The sequence below is a fragment of the Capra hircus genome, chromosome 5, assembly GCF_001704415.2.
Source record: "Capra hircus breed San Clemente chromosome 5, ASM170441v1, whole genome shotgun sequence".
Taxonomy (NCBI): domain Eukaryota; kingdom Metazoa; phylum Chordata; class Mammalia; order Artiodactyla; family Bovidae; genus Capra; species Capra hircus.
In genome coordinates this window covers 78,708,841-78,722,538 of record NC_030812.1, presented here as the reverse complement: position 1 = coordinate 78,722,538, position 13,698 = coordinate 78,708,841, and the positions used below count along the sequence as shown (strand labels likewise).

Sequence of the window (13,698 nt, the reverse complement as noted above, 5' to 3'; positions counted from 1 at the left end):
CAAATGACAAGAACAACAGAGATACAATTCATCAATATTATAAATTATAACTGACATAGTTAATGTACTCTTTTTCCTTTTTCTGTATTTCTTTGTTCTTTCAAACCTTGTGTTCTCCGACACTCCATTGAGGGACAATAGGGAAATAATAGCCTAATCTTTTCTTCTAAGCAGCACAATTTTAAAATACAAATTTAGAGGTGTAATTCTAATTGAAACACTGCAGGTGCCTGGTTTCTTTTATATTGATTAACATGCACTCTGTCATTTAATTATCAAACTAACCTCATGAAGCAGTACAAGTTACAGGTATTCTGTAAGGCAAGAAAGCAAGAAGTGGAGATAATTTCCAAAGATACTAGCCTAGATGCTGCACTCTCCCCACAGAAAGCTATGCCCTTCTGATGTTATGTAAAAGCTCCATGTTTACTAATATTCCCTTAAGTAGAAACACAAAGATTGTCAATGCACCTATTTCTGGGATGTTAATGTAAGCCTAAAGAATAAAAGAACAGTGGTTTAGCAATTGGCTGTTTGATCAACTCTGGCAGTAGTTGATCAACGTGGAGAGGGACACTGACATCTGGGACCTTCCTAGAGAGACAAAGGCCAGCAAAATGCTATACATCCTCTCTCCGGGAGTCACCTTGTTACATTAGGCACCTATATCTCTGACTTAGGCACATTGGGAATTTGTAATACTCATGTACATATGTGCTAGTGATGCTGTGTCTTTTTACTTAAATAACATGAAAAGTTACAGGTAGTTTTCATCACGTTACCAATGAGGACAGTGACTAATTGAAAAAGCTTTGGAAACATTCCCAAAGTCACTGAATTACCAAGTGGTAGAACTGCAGTCTACTGGACCCAGGATCATCAGATTTCAGAACTCTAGGCTGCTATATCCTAACTAACTGAGCAACTTTGGTCAGCCAGCCCAAACTATGCTTCCATTTCCCTTTTCTCTAGTCATCTCGCTCTCAGTTAGGTGTGGCCATGTGAAAAATCTGGCCAAAGTGACTTCAATATGCTACAGGACTCCTGGAGACATATTGCTTTCTCCATGGTGATAACCCTTCCCTGGGCACTTTCTTCTTTTCTCTCCATTGTAATGGCCACAACTGAAATAGTCACTACGGAACCACTAGGAAAAGGCCAAGAGAACAGCAATAATTCCAGTCCTCACAGGGTTGAACTGTTGAGTTGGTGGTGCATCTGCATGCCTCCGCATTTCTCATTCTTTCACAATAATAAATTTAAGTCACTGTAATCAGGTTTTTGACTACTATCTAATTAATAAGGCCATTTATCACAGACTCGATGGATGTGAGTCTGAGTGAACTCCGGGAGTTGGTGATGGACAGGGAGGCCTGGCGTGCTGCGATTCATGGGGTTGCAGAGAGTCGGACATGACTGAGCGACTGAACTGAATGACTGACTGACTGTGAACATTATTTTCCCTGATTAATATTATACTCTCAGTTTTCTTGTGCTGCATTTGTTTGAGACTGTTTATTCATCCTTTATTTTTAGCATTTCTGGCCAAGTTTCATCTATGTATGACTCAAGTAAACAGCACGTAGTTGGGTTTCGTTTTTAACTTAATCAGAGTATTAGGTTAATTTCAATTACAAATTTAAAAAAATAGTAACAGCAACAGGCTATTTCAATATCACATTTAAGAAGAGACTAATTTATGTCATCTGTAATTCACACACTGAATATAAAATGATCTAAGAATATTTTACAAAATAAAATCAATAGCATGGTTCTTCATGGGAAATTGGTTACCTATTAATTTTTTGCCTGATCCAAATCCTTCATAAACCCACAGGTGACCCTGACAGGCCAAGGGCATTGGTTGCTTCTGGAAGTTGATAATATCAAGGCGAATGATATGATTTATAGGGGCTAGTAATCTCCAGTGGCAGCTATAGCACAACAAAAGAAAGTTAGAAATTATTTCTCAGTAGTATATGTTGTTATTTACTTTGTTCAGAATTTAATGCATCACTCAGTGAGTCACTGTTATTGACTGTACCTGCTTCTTTTGTGTTTAGGTGAAAGAAAATTTTAAATTATAACAGTAAAAATATTCTCTAATACTTTTGAATTTGTCAAAAGTTTTAACCAAGTACACCCATTATGTGAATGGCTGGTCAAGGACATGTATTATTCTAAATTCTAATTGGCAGTCCATAAGAGTTACTGAAATATTCCTGTGTCAATTTGCCCTAAACTTCCCCAAATCATACACATTTACTTAGGATTGATACTATATGAATCTCCACTTTTTGTTTCTCACTTTAAGTTTCAGTTCAGTTCAGTTCAGTCGCTCAGTCGTGTCCAACTCTTTGAGACCCCATGAATCGCAGCACGCCAGGCCTCCCTGTCCATCACCAACTCCCAGAGTTCACTCAGACTCATGTCCATCAAGTCAGTGATGCCATCCAGCCATCTCATCCTCTGTCGTCCCCTTCTCCTCCTGCCCCCAATCCCTCCCAGCATCAGAGTCTTTTCCAATGAGTCACTCTTTGTTTAATTTAGGGAAAGTTCTCTTTTTACCGTGGCATATTATATGAACCACTTATTGAGTACTACTATGTGCCAGAAGGTTTTACATACATTATTTCAATCTCCAAAGCTCTTTGATAGAGATTCGGCTTTTCACTTTACCTAACAAGTGATCTCTTTTGTTAGGAAAATACAGCTTATCAGCAGGGGTAATCTCACATACAGGTTCTGTATACTTAAGACTTCAAATCAGTTATCGTCTCAAAGTCCATTCTTTCAGGAAAGCAGATGGAAAATAATTCCTTAAACAGATAACAAATGTTGCTGCTTGTCAAGTGATCATTCAAAAACTTTCATTATAATAAAAATTCCATCCTCACCTCTTAATGGTTCTGTGAAAGTATCTCGGGAATTGTATGATCCCTGCTGGTTTGGTCAGAATAACATCCTCACAAGTGGCCACATGCTCTTGGTTTGAACTCTGAAGAGACTGGGTGCTTTTACTGCCTTTTGGACCTAGAAATAAAGAAGGAAAAAAAAATGAGGTAAAACTAATTTTTAAGAGGCTTGTTATATGCCTTTTCAGATCAGAGCTGTCAGTTTTCCTCCCTGTTTTAGAGAAAGTTAACAGGAGGTGGTTAGTTTCACTAAAAATTTTTCTATCTGAAATATTCAAAGGTTACAGAAAACCAGCACCTCTCTCAAATTATATTTGGCACAGCCTAAGGTCTATGGAAGATAAAGAGGAATAACTGTAGATGATGTAGATTCCCTACATAAGTCCATTTAAAAGCAATATTCTTTTTAAAAAATTTTAATTCAACTATAGTTGATTTACAATGCTGTGTTAGTGGCTGGTATACAGAAAGTGATTCAGTCATATATATATATATATATATATATATATATATATATATATATATATACATTTTTTTCCTATTATGGTTTATCACAGGATACTGAATACGGTTCCCTGTGCAATACAGTAGGGTCTTGCTATTTACATATAATAGTTTGTATCTGCTAATCCCAAACTCCTAACTTTCCCCTCCCCTCCCCCATCTCCCCTTTGGTAACCATAAGTTTGTTTTTTCATGTCTGTCAGTCTGTTTCTGTTTTATAAATTCATTTGTATCTTATTTTAGATTCCACATACAAATGATATATGATATTTGTTAAAGCAATATTTATACTACAGTTTTTAGGAAAACAAATTTCATATGATATACATGCTTTTCTTTTTGTTTCTCATTTAACTTTTTTCCAGGTATATCTCTGCAATGCTTTTCAGTGCCAAGGAAAGAAACTAGTTTTTGGTTACCTATGCTCATCAAGAGTCAAAAATCTCATTAATTACATGTCTGAAAATGTAATAAGCCTGAATTGCATACAGTTTACATTTATATCAGCCTCTACTATTTATTTAGCTTGTCCTCAAAACTCATTCTAACCTTTCATTTTTACAATATCACTATAAAGGAAACTCGTATAGAGATAAAGAATTGTCTGGAGCTAATCAGCCAGCTAAGATTTAGAACCCAAATCTTCAATCCACAAGGATAATGGTTATAGGACAGGCTAACTGTGGTATAAAATCACAATCATGATAAAAACATTAATACTACTTTGCAGTTAATATATTGTATCGCCATGTCCATGAGTCACAGTTCTGAATGATGTACAAGTCAGTCAAGTTATTCACTAAGTAGTTTTTCTCTTGGATCAGACCAAAATCAGATCATTTAAAAAGATTTCCCCTTCAAACATAAACTCATTCCCCACAGAAACATAACATTTCTTACAAAACAGTGCATAAGTTTTGAAATATCCCTAAAAAGAAAAACACTGAGTTTTTTAAAATTTAATTTATTTATTTTAATTGAAGGCTAATTACTTCACAACATTGTGGGGGTTTCTGCCATACATTGACATGAATCAGCCATGGGTTTACATGTGTTCCCCTGTCCTGAAATCCCCCTCCTACCTCCCTCCCCATCCCATCCCTCTGGGTTGTCTTAGAGCACTGGCTTTGGGTGCCCTGCTTCATGTATCAAACTTGCACTGGTTATCTATTTCACATATGGTAATATATATGTTTCAATGCTAGTTTTAACTTTATAAGTTAGAACATACCTTGGACTCTAAAGACAATATAATTTATGCCAAAAGCACCTTGCACACTGGAATGAAATGTCACCCTCACCAGCGGTCCCGAGCTCATGAAAACCACTGGATAAAGCCTTCTTCCACATAATTTACCTAGGTTAAAAAAATCAAATTTGATAAAAAAGAAGAACATTTTTAAAAGTTTCTCATTTAGGCATGGCAACTAAATTCCACTCTGAAAACTGAGGAACAGCATTCTAGAATTCAAATGACTCACCCAAAGTCACGGACTAGGGGGTGGGGAGTCAGGAGCAGAATCTAGATCCCAAAATTGAATACTTGTTACAGTCTGTTATGTCCCATTGTTCCCGTGAAAGACAATAGGTAACACATTACTTTATCTTTAATATGAGGCTGATATGCCATTTCTCTCCTAGGAAAGTAACCTATTTATTAATAATACATCACTGTGAAATCCATGATGGAAACTTTTTTTTTTTTTACTTTATTTTACTTTACAATACTATATTGGTTTTGCCATACATCAACATGAATCCGCCACAGGTGTACATGAGTTCCCAATCCTGAACCCCCCTCCCACCTCCCTCCCTATACCATCTCTCCCTACAGCCAATCTTCTTTTGGTTGCTTTACTTTGAGAACCTAAGTCAAAGAGAATGTAAAATTATAACCATAATTCTCAAATGATTCAGAGGCCTGATTAAGAAGGTATAGGAAGATTCCCATGAGTTTCTTAGAATCAAACTCGCCTACTATTAAGAATAATTCAGTGTCTTTCTGTAATAATTATTTAAATGTCATCTGCTCAGAAAGATGGTTATTCTGCACCCAGTTCTATGGCATCTGCAATCCCATATGCTTTTTCTCTCTCTTCCCACCTCATTTTCCCTTAGTCCTTCTGTCTAATATATATTTTATCATATTATGTGTCCTCTCCCCCCTAGAATACATGGTGGTAAGGGCAGGGATTTTTTTGCCCATTTTGTTCACTATCGGATGCTCACAACCAAGAAAAGTCAATCCTTGACCCACAGTAGGTGTCCCACATATATTTGTAGGGAGTAAGAAAGGGAAAAGATTATTTACAAGAAGGAAAAATCATTAGTTGGCATAATATATTAGAGTAAATGATGCTGAAATACTATTTGAAGAATGAGTCAATATTTATAGCAAATAGAGATGAATCCAGCTCTTGAACGGTTGCTGGCTCCCACAGGGAAAAACATAGCATTTGCAGTGTACAAGGATACTATCCAACTTGAGTAAGAGGTAATATCTCTATCATAGCCTTACAGTTCTGCTAGCTATCATCTGAAGGACAGAACAATTTTACAGGTTTCAAGCTGACAATTTCAAATCAAAGAAATGCTAGGTTGAAAAATTATAGGGTTTCCACAGGTAATCTACAACGAAGTCAAGCATGGTTTTCAGTAGATAGCAATGAAAAAGGCAAGTGTTAGTCACTCAGTCGTGTCCTACTCTGTGCAACCCCATGGACTACAGCCCACCAAGCTCCTCTGTCCACGGAATTTTCCAGGCAAGAATACTCAAGTGGGTTGCCATTCCCTTCTCCAGGGGATCTTCCCCATCCAGCGATCGAATCCAAGGCTCCTGCACTGTAGGCAGATTCTTTACTGTTTGAGCCACCAGGGAAGCCTGGTTTTTCCAGAAATCATTTATTTCTATTTGAGAGCCTGGTATATGATAAAGTGAAGTGAAGTGAAAGTTACTCAGTCATGCCCAACTCTTTGCGACCCCATGGACTGCATAGTCCATGGAATTCTCCAGGCCAGAATACTGGAGTGGGTAGCCTTTCCCTTCTCCAGGGGATCTTCCTAACCTAGGGAATGGAACCCAGGTCTCCCTCATTGCAGGCAGATTCTTTACCAGCTGAGCCACAAGGGAAGCCCAAGAATACCAGAGTGGGTAGCCTATCCCTTCTCTAGTGGATCTTCCCGACCCAGGAATCTAACTGGGGTCTCCTGCACTGCAGGCAGATTCTTTACCAACTGAGCTATGAGAGAAGCCCCAGTATATGATAAAGATAGCTATAAATTAAAGAGGAAATCATTTTTTCTAAAAAAGGAATCAGTCATAAATCATTTTACCATATGAGAGGGGTTCCCTGGTCTCTCAGCAGTAAAGAATTTGCCTGCAATGCGGGGAACCTGGGTTTGATCCCTGGGTCAGAAAGATACCCTGGAAAAAGGAATGGGTGCTCACTCCAGTATTCTTGCCTAGAGAAGTGCATGGACAGAAGAGCCTGGTGGGCTACAGTCCATGGGGTCTCAAAGAGTCAGACACGACTGAGCGACTAACATTAACACAACACTAACACCATGTGAGAAAATGTATTTCAGCAGGATTAAGCATTTTTTTTAATTTAAAAATTTCTGACCTTAGTTGGGAAATTTTTAAAAATAAAAGCAATGAGATAAATCAAAGATGAAAATACATAGAAATATATTTAAATCAATAAATTTAAAAATATTTATATCAACATACAAATACACAAAATTTAAAGGCAAATGACAACCTTATAAATAAGTACTTGTAATTTATGACAAAGGAAAAAATGTTTTATATAGTTATACACACACACATATATATATAGCGCCCTTATAAACCAATAATAAGATCAATACTCAAATTTAAAAATAATGGTAGTAACAAGGAATTTGAAAATGTATATAGCTAACTAATAAATGGAAAAAAAGTATCCCCATTAATGATTAAACAAAGTAAAAGTGCTTATTAAATTGATAATATCAGATTAAAGGCATGGTGAAAGAGGCTCAAATTTAGTAGTATGCATTCATGCAAAACAAATGTCTGAGACTCTGTTATTTCAATTTGGGAAAATATAGGAGGGGAAGAAAATAGCCAGATCCCTGCTCTCATGGCACTTTCATTTTGGTCAGGTAAATGAAGATTTCAAATAGAGACCACTGCTACACATGAAATGACATGTTCAGAACATGTGCAGAATATGACAGAAAAAGACCATGGCAGGGAAAGGGTGATGGTCCTTTAGACTTAGAATGTCTATTTGAGGAGGTGACCGTTCAGTCAGTCAGTCATTTACTGAATGCCTTCTGTGTATCCAGGACTGTTCTAAACACGGGATTCCTGACACGAAGAGACAAGTTTCAGTCCTCGAGAAGCTCATGTTAATAGGGAAGACACAGGTATGAACCCATGAAACAACATCATAGGTTAGAAGACAATAATGCCAAGAGAAGGGCCATTAAGAATTCTGGAGGTGGGAGGTGATACAATTCTCATCAATCAGGTAGGCCTCATTAGGAAAGCATGTTCTCTGAGGAGAAAAGGGAACTCTTGTACACTGTCGGTGGGAATGTAAATTGGTACAGCCTCTGTGGAAAATAGTATCAGGTTTCTCAAAAAGCTAAAAATGAAACTACCATATGACCCAACAATTCCACTCCTGGGGTATATATCCAAAAAAATTTAAAAAACACCAGTTCAAAAGATACACGCACCCCAATGTACATAGCACGTTACTTACCCTCGCCAAAATATAGAAGCACCTAAGCATCCGTTAACAGAGGAATGGATAAAGAAGATGTGATACATGCACACACAAAGGAATACTACTCAGTCATTTAAAAATAACAAAATTTTGCCATTTGCAGCAACATCGATAGACTTGAAGGGCATTATGCTAAGTGAAATAAGTCAGACAGAGAAAGACAAATACTTGTATGATATCACTTATGTGTGGAATTTAAAAAACTCCACAACTAGTTAATATAACAAAAAGAAGCAGACTCACAGATACGAGAACAAACTAGTGGTTACCAGCGGGGAAGGGGGAGGGGCAATAGAGGGATGGGGGAGGGGGGTACTAACTGTTCGGGTGTAAGACAGGCTCAAGGATGTGTTGTTTTGTAATAACGGTAAATTGAAAGTAATCTTTAAAATTGTATTTAAAATGTCAAATTAAAAAATGAAAGCACATTCTAGTCAAGACTTGACTGGATGGAGAAGAGCTCTTTGGAGAGCTGGGAGAGGTAGATGGACAAGGGCCCTGAGAGCAGAGAGTGATGAGCTAAGGGAGTGGGAGGTGAATGTCATGCTGTGCATTCTGGATCTCATTGCACTTTCAAGGAGACCTCAAGCCATTTCAATCAGGGTGGATGGGGAGGTGATCTGATCATAGGGCAAAATGTGCCGTGGACAGGCCAGTTAATGGTTTCCTCTGCAGTCTAAATGAGACAGTATTTCTAAAGAAAGAATCTTTAAATAAATGGTTGTGCCTTTTAAGTCAATAATTCAATCTCAGAATTTTTCCAAAGAAAACAATCTCAACCTCAAAGCAATTCCCTGGCTTCCATACACTCCTGAATCAAGCACACACATTTGTGTGTCAACCACATACACTCACAGTAACATACATAAACTTCTCTTTCCAGGTGTCCCCATCAACCAAATTATTTCCAGCACCTTCCCACCTCCTGCTTTGTGCATGCTGTCACTTCAGTCATGTTTGACTCTTTGCGACCCCAAGAACTATAGCCCACCTGGCTCCTCTGTCCATGGGATTCTTCAGGCAAGAATACTGGAGTGGATTGCCATGTCCTCCTCCCAGGGATCTTCTTGACCCAGGGATCTTCTTACGTCTCCTGCGTTGGCAGGCGGATTCTTTACCACTAGCGCCATTCCCCTTTACTGAGAGCCAAAAACCCTGTATTATACCTACACGAACAAGAGTTGGGAATTTTGTTTTGCTAAACACAATAGGTTTGCCCATACATGAAATGAAATGACAGTTGGTATGTTATTAGCAACTTTTCAATTCCACAATTTTAAAAACCTAATGTGTCTTGCCAGAGAAGGCAACGGCAACCCACTCCAGTACTCTTGCCTGGAAAATCCCATGGATGGAGGAGCCTGGTAGGCTGCAGTCCATGGGGTCGCGAAGTCGAACACGACGGAGCGACTTCACTTTCACTTTTCACTTTCATGCATTGGAGAAGGAAATGGCAACCCACTCCAGTGTTCTTGCCTGGAGAATCCCAGGGACGGGGGAGCCTGGTGGGCTGCCATCTATGCGGTCGCAGAGAGTCAGACACGGCTGAAGCTACGTAGCAGTAGCAATGTGTCTTGCTGTATTTTAAAATTCAACACTCTAGGTCCTACATGATTTTTAATTATCTTAATCCCTCCTTGGTCATATACACACTTCTGGCATTCCGGTATGGTTCTGCTACGTTTGAAGATGGGCTCTCTTGCCTTTTTTTTTCTGAATACACATACATACAAACACACTCACTCAACCTTTAGTATACCTGTTTTGTAAATTCAAATTTGAAAATATTAAACATGTCTAAAAATAAATGCATAAAAATATGCCTACATTAATCAACATTTCAGAGGTATTATTGCCAAGTTTAACTCTCCCTTTGATCTTAAGCTGCTTACCCAGGAAAAGCACACATATAAATGCCCCTAAGGCTTACCTGACATTCTTCTCTCACTGCGGTTTTCTTCATAAATAATCAGAGCTGAGTCTTGACACATACGAGACCCAGGCAGTAACAGATACTCAACTGTAAATTTTGCCATACTCCTTGGTGAAACTCGGAGCACCCAAGAACATTCCAGTTTTTCTCTATAATCCAGTGGATATCTTGGAGATGAAAAAAAGCCTCTGGGCTCTTCTAACTCCACTTCAGGGTAACAGCCTATGATTTAGAACACACAGACACCAGGGACCAACTCAAAAAGACAAAGAAAAGTGAGATTCTATCATAAATTTGAATAATTTAGGCTTGCAAGAAGAAAAATAAAACTTAATTACCATCAGTTATAAGGTCTTGGATAAAATGATCACCCCATTTAATGTGTCCTAGTTTTGTGAAATGAGACTGTAAAAGTAGAATTTAAATAATAATTATTCAAAATGACTTTTAACTGAATTTTTAAAATTTCTTAGAAAATGCAAAGTGGACTGCACTGTATTCTCTAATGGCAGCCTGTTTTCATTTCTCTCCTTCTTTGACACACAACTGAAGATCTGTCCCTAAAAGCTTGTTTGGTTTCCATAAGCACTTATCTTGCTGGGACAAATGAAGTCTGCAATTGAGGTCAGGAAAGGAGAATTTGCTGAATACACTTTGAATGTCATCTTCAATTTGTTCTTAAGTCTAAGGGCACTGCTGTACCTGCTCGGGTACCTGCAGAGCTTCAGATGCTAGGAGCGCTCTGTCCCACTGACCCTGACTTTGGCTTCTCCTTCGGGTGACATCCTTGGCTCTTCCTTCTTTCCCTATGTCTATTCCCTTGATAACAATTTTTTTTTTAACAATTACAACTGAAATACTCGTATTCAAATGAACACATTTTAAAAATATTTATTTTTAATTGGTTGATGATTGGTTTACAATATTGGTTTGATTTCACATTTTGATTGATGAATATGATCGCTTATGGTGAACGGTGTTGAATTTGTGATCTCTGAAGATTTAACTTCAGGACTAGGGACCAGGCTTGATCACTCAAGAGTTTTGTAGAGCAGAGTTTTATTAAAGTATAAAAAGGGATAGAGAAAGTTTCTGACATAGACTTGTAAACAAGAAAATCCATTTGTTTTTGGCATATGAGTAAAAGGAACCACAGCCTCATTTGTTATTTGTAAATCTTGAACTAGTCTCCATTTATCATTTAACTTTTCCACACCCAAAATAGGAGTGTTGTACGGACTATTACAGGGAATTAATAGCCCCTGCTCCTTTAAATTCTCAATGATGGCTATTAACCCTTCCTTAACCTCAGGCTTTAGGGGATACTGCTTTTGATGTGGAAATAGGTGAGGGTCTTTGAGCTTTATAAGGACAGGAACAGCATTTTGTCCTCAACCCACAGTTTTTTTCATCAGCCCACACTTGAGGATTTACAGATTGTTCCATTAAAAAGAGCTGATTCCATATTCATGAAAACAGAGACCTGGACCTTGTTCAATATATCCTTCCCCAGAAGGGGTGAGGGAGACGCTGGCATGATTAGAAACTCGTGAGGAAACAGCACAGAGAAAGTTGCCACTTAAAGGATGACTGACATAATAATGTTTGGCTCATCCAGACAGTCCCATTACAGTAGTGGATCAGGAGGAAAGTGGACCAGGGGCTTCAGTGAGCACAGAGAAAGTTGCTCTGGTGTCCAAAAGAAGTCAACTGACTGGCCCTCCCCAGTTATTAATACCCGGGGTTCCTCAGGTGTAATTAGGATGGGAGCTTGTGTGGAGATCCCCGGGCACCTTCAGATTGTCTATGTCAGAAGCTTTCTCTGTCTCTTTTAACACTTTAATAAAACTCTGCTCTACAAAAGCTCTTGAGTGATGAAGCCTGGTCCCTGGTCCCGAAGTTAAATCTTCTTCTTCGAAGATCAGGAATCTGACACCATTCACCGTAAGCTATCATCTTGGGAGCTTGTCCAGGATCTGAACCTGGGACCTCTCGCCCCAGAGGCGAGAATTGTAACCTGTAGACCAACCAATCCGCCGCCCCTTCAGTCCAGATTGTCTTAAGAGTCCAACCCTTGGGGCCTACACCTCAGAGGGTAGTCTCTTCTCCAGTGTGGTCCTTTGCAGACCGGACCTGGAGCAATACATACATCATTATACATGCTCTGCCAGAGAGAAATAACATTCTAACTGAGGAGACCCATACGTTAATACACTTTACTGAACAAGAGAGATGAAGAGTGGCAGAGGTGAAAGGAAATGTTCCAAGAATTCAGGATTCTATTCAATTGCTTGGTTTTCTGTTACTTCTGTGAATTTTTCTCTTTTTCATTTACATGGCTATTATGGTCTAACTTAGGTATTTCTTAGGTCTACTTGGATGTTATAGTAACCTAACTGATTTTGCAGTCTCGAATCTTCCCCCATCATGTCCTTCAATCAGAGAATGATGAAACAGAAGAATTAAGCTCTTTTCTCTCTTGCTCAAAGCCAACTACAGTGGCTTGCAAGGTCTTTCCGAGTCTAGTCCCAACGTGTCTTTGCAATCTTTTTCCTCTCTACATGAATCCTCCACTATAAATCTACCTGGAAAAGGAACTGAATCACATAAAGTCATGAATTCCCAAGCAGTCACTATTTTTTATAATTAGGGTAACAATTTCAAAAAACCATTGCTAAGATTCATTTATTCCCTTGTGTGAAAAGCAAGTGGTGGGAGTGGGTGGGTGTTAAAGATGGCAGAGTCCTAATACTTTTTCTCACAGAATATTCAGAGAAGTAGAACAAAACAATACCCTTTTATATGCAAAGCTTTCAAAGTTCTTTGGCATGCATAATTATTTCTGAACACACGCAAATGTGGGATGTCTTCTTTACATTTTCGCAATGTTCATTTCCTAATAGCCTGTTTTGTTTTGTTTGGACACGCCCCATGGCATGTGGCATCTTAGCTCCTCGACCAAGGGTTGAACCCCCACCTTCTGCATTGGAAGCACAGAGTCTTAATCACTGGACCACCAGGGAAGTCCCCACTTTTTAACAGTCTGAATGAGACAGAACAAAGAATACATTTGATGGGCACTATCACCACTCCCTGGATAGACTTCCCTGGTGGCGCAGATGGTAAAGCGTCTGTCTTCAATGCAGGAGACCCGGGTTCAATCCCTGGGTTGGGAAGATCCCCTGGAGAAGGAAATGGCTATCCACTCCAGGACTATTGCCTGGAAAATCCCATGGACAGAGGAGCCTGGTAGGCTACAGTCCACGGGGTCACAAAGAGTCGGACACGACTGAGTGACTTCACCATATTCACTATCACCACTCCCACACTTATTGACTCTTTGCACAGTTCATACCATCCCTATTCTGAGGGCTTCACATAGATGACTTCTTTCAGCACTCATTAAAACTGTTAACTCAAATCATCAAAATCATTAGGTTTTACAATCTTAAGGTCTGCTCTCCATCTCAATCCCAATTCCAGATTTAATTTTAATCTAAATTTGACTCTTTGACTCTAGTTTTGACTCCTGACTCTTGTGTTGTCAGAACATACCACCCGTAAGGTA

The 13,698-nt window shown here is 38.8% G+C and overlaps 1 protein-coding gene across 1 annotated transcript in view; it reads right to left on the bottom strand.

The window, feature by feature from the left end:
• LOC102181933 (ovochymase-1) overlaps positions 1-13,698 on the bottom strand; it is a 67,506-nt gene that overhangs the window by 8,781 nt on the left and 45,027 nt on the right. Inside the window, exons 15-18 of the mRNA XM_018049053.1 lie at positions 10,128-10,352; positions 4,651-4,776; positions 2,898-3,033; positions 1,795-1,934 (exon numbers count right to left, since the gene is read on the bottom strand). Of these exons, the coding sequence (XP_017904542.1) occupies positions 1,795-1,934; positions 2,898-3,033; positions 4,651-4,776; positions 10,128-10,352 (627 nt within the window). The remainder of the gene's footprint in view (positions 1-1,794; positions 1,935-2,897; positions 3,034-4,650; positions 4,777-10,127; positions 10,353-13,698) is intronic.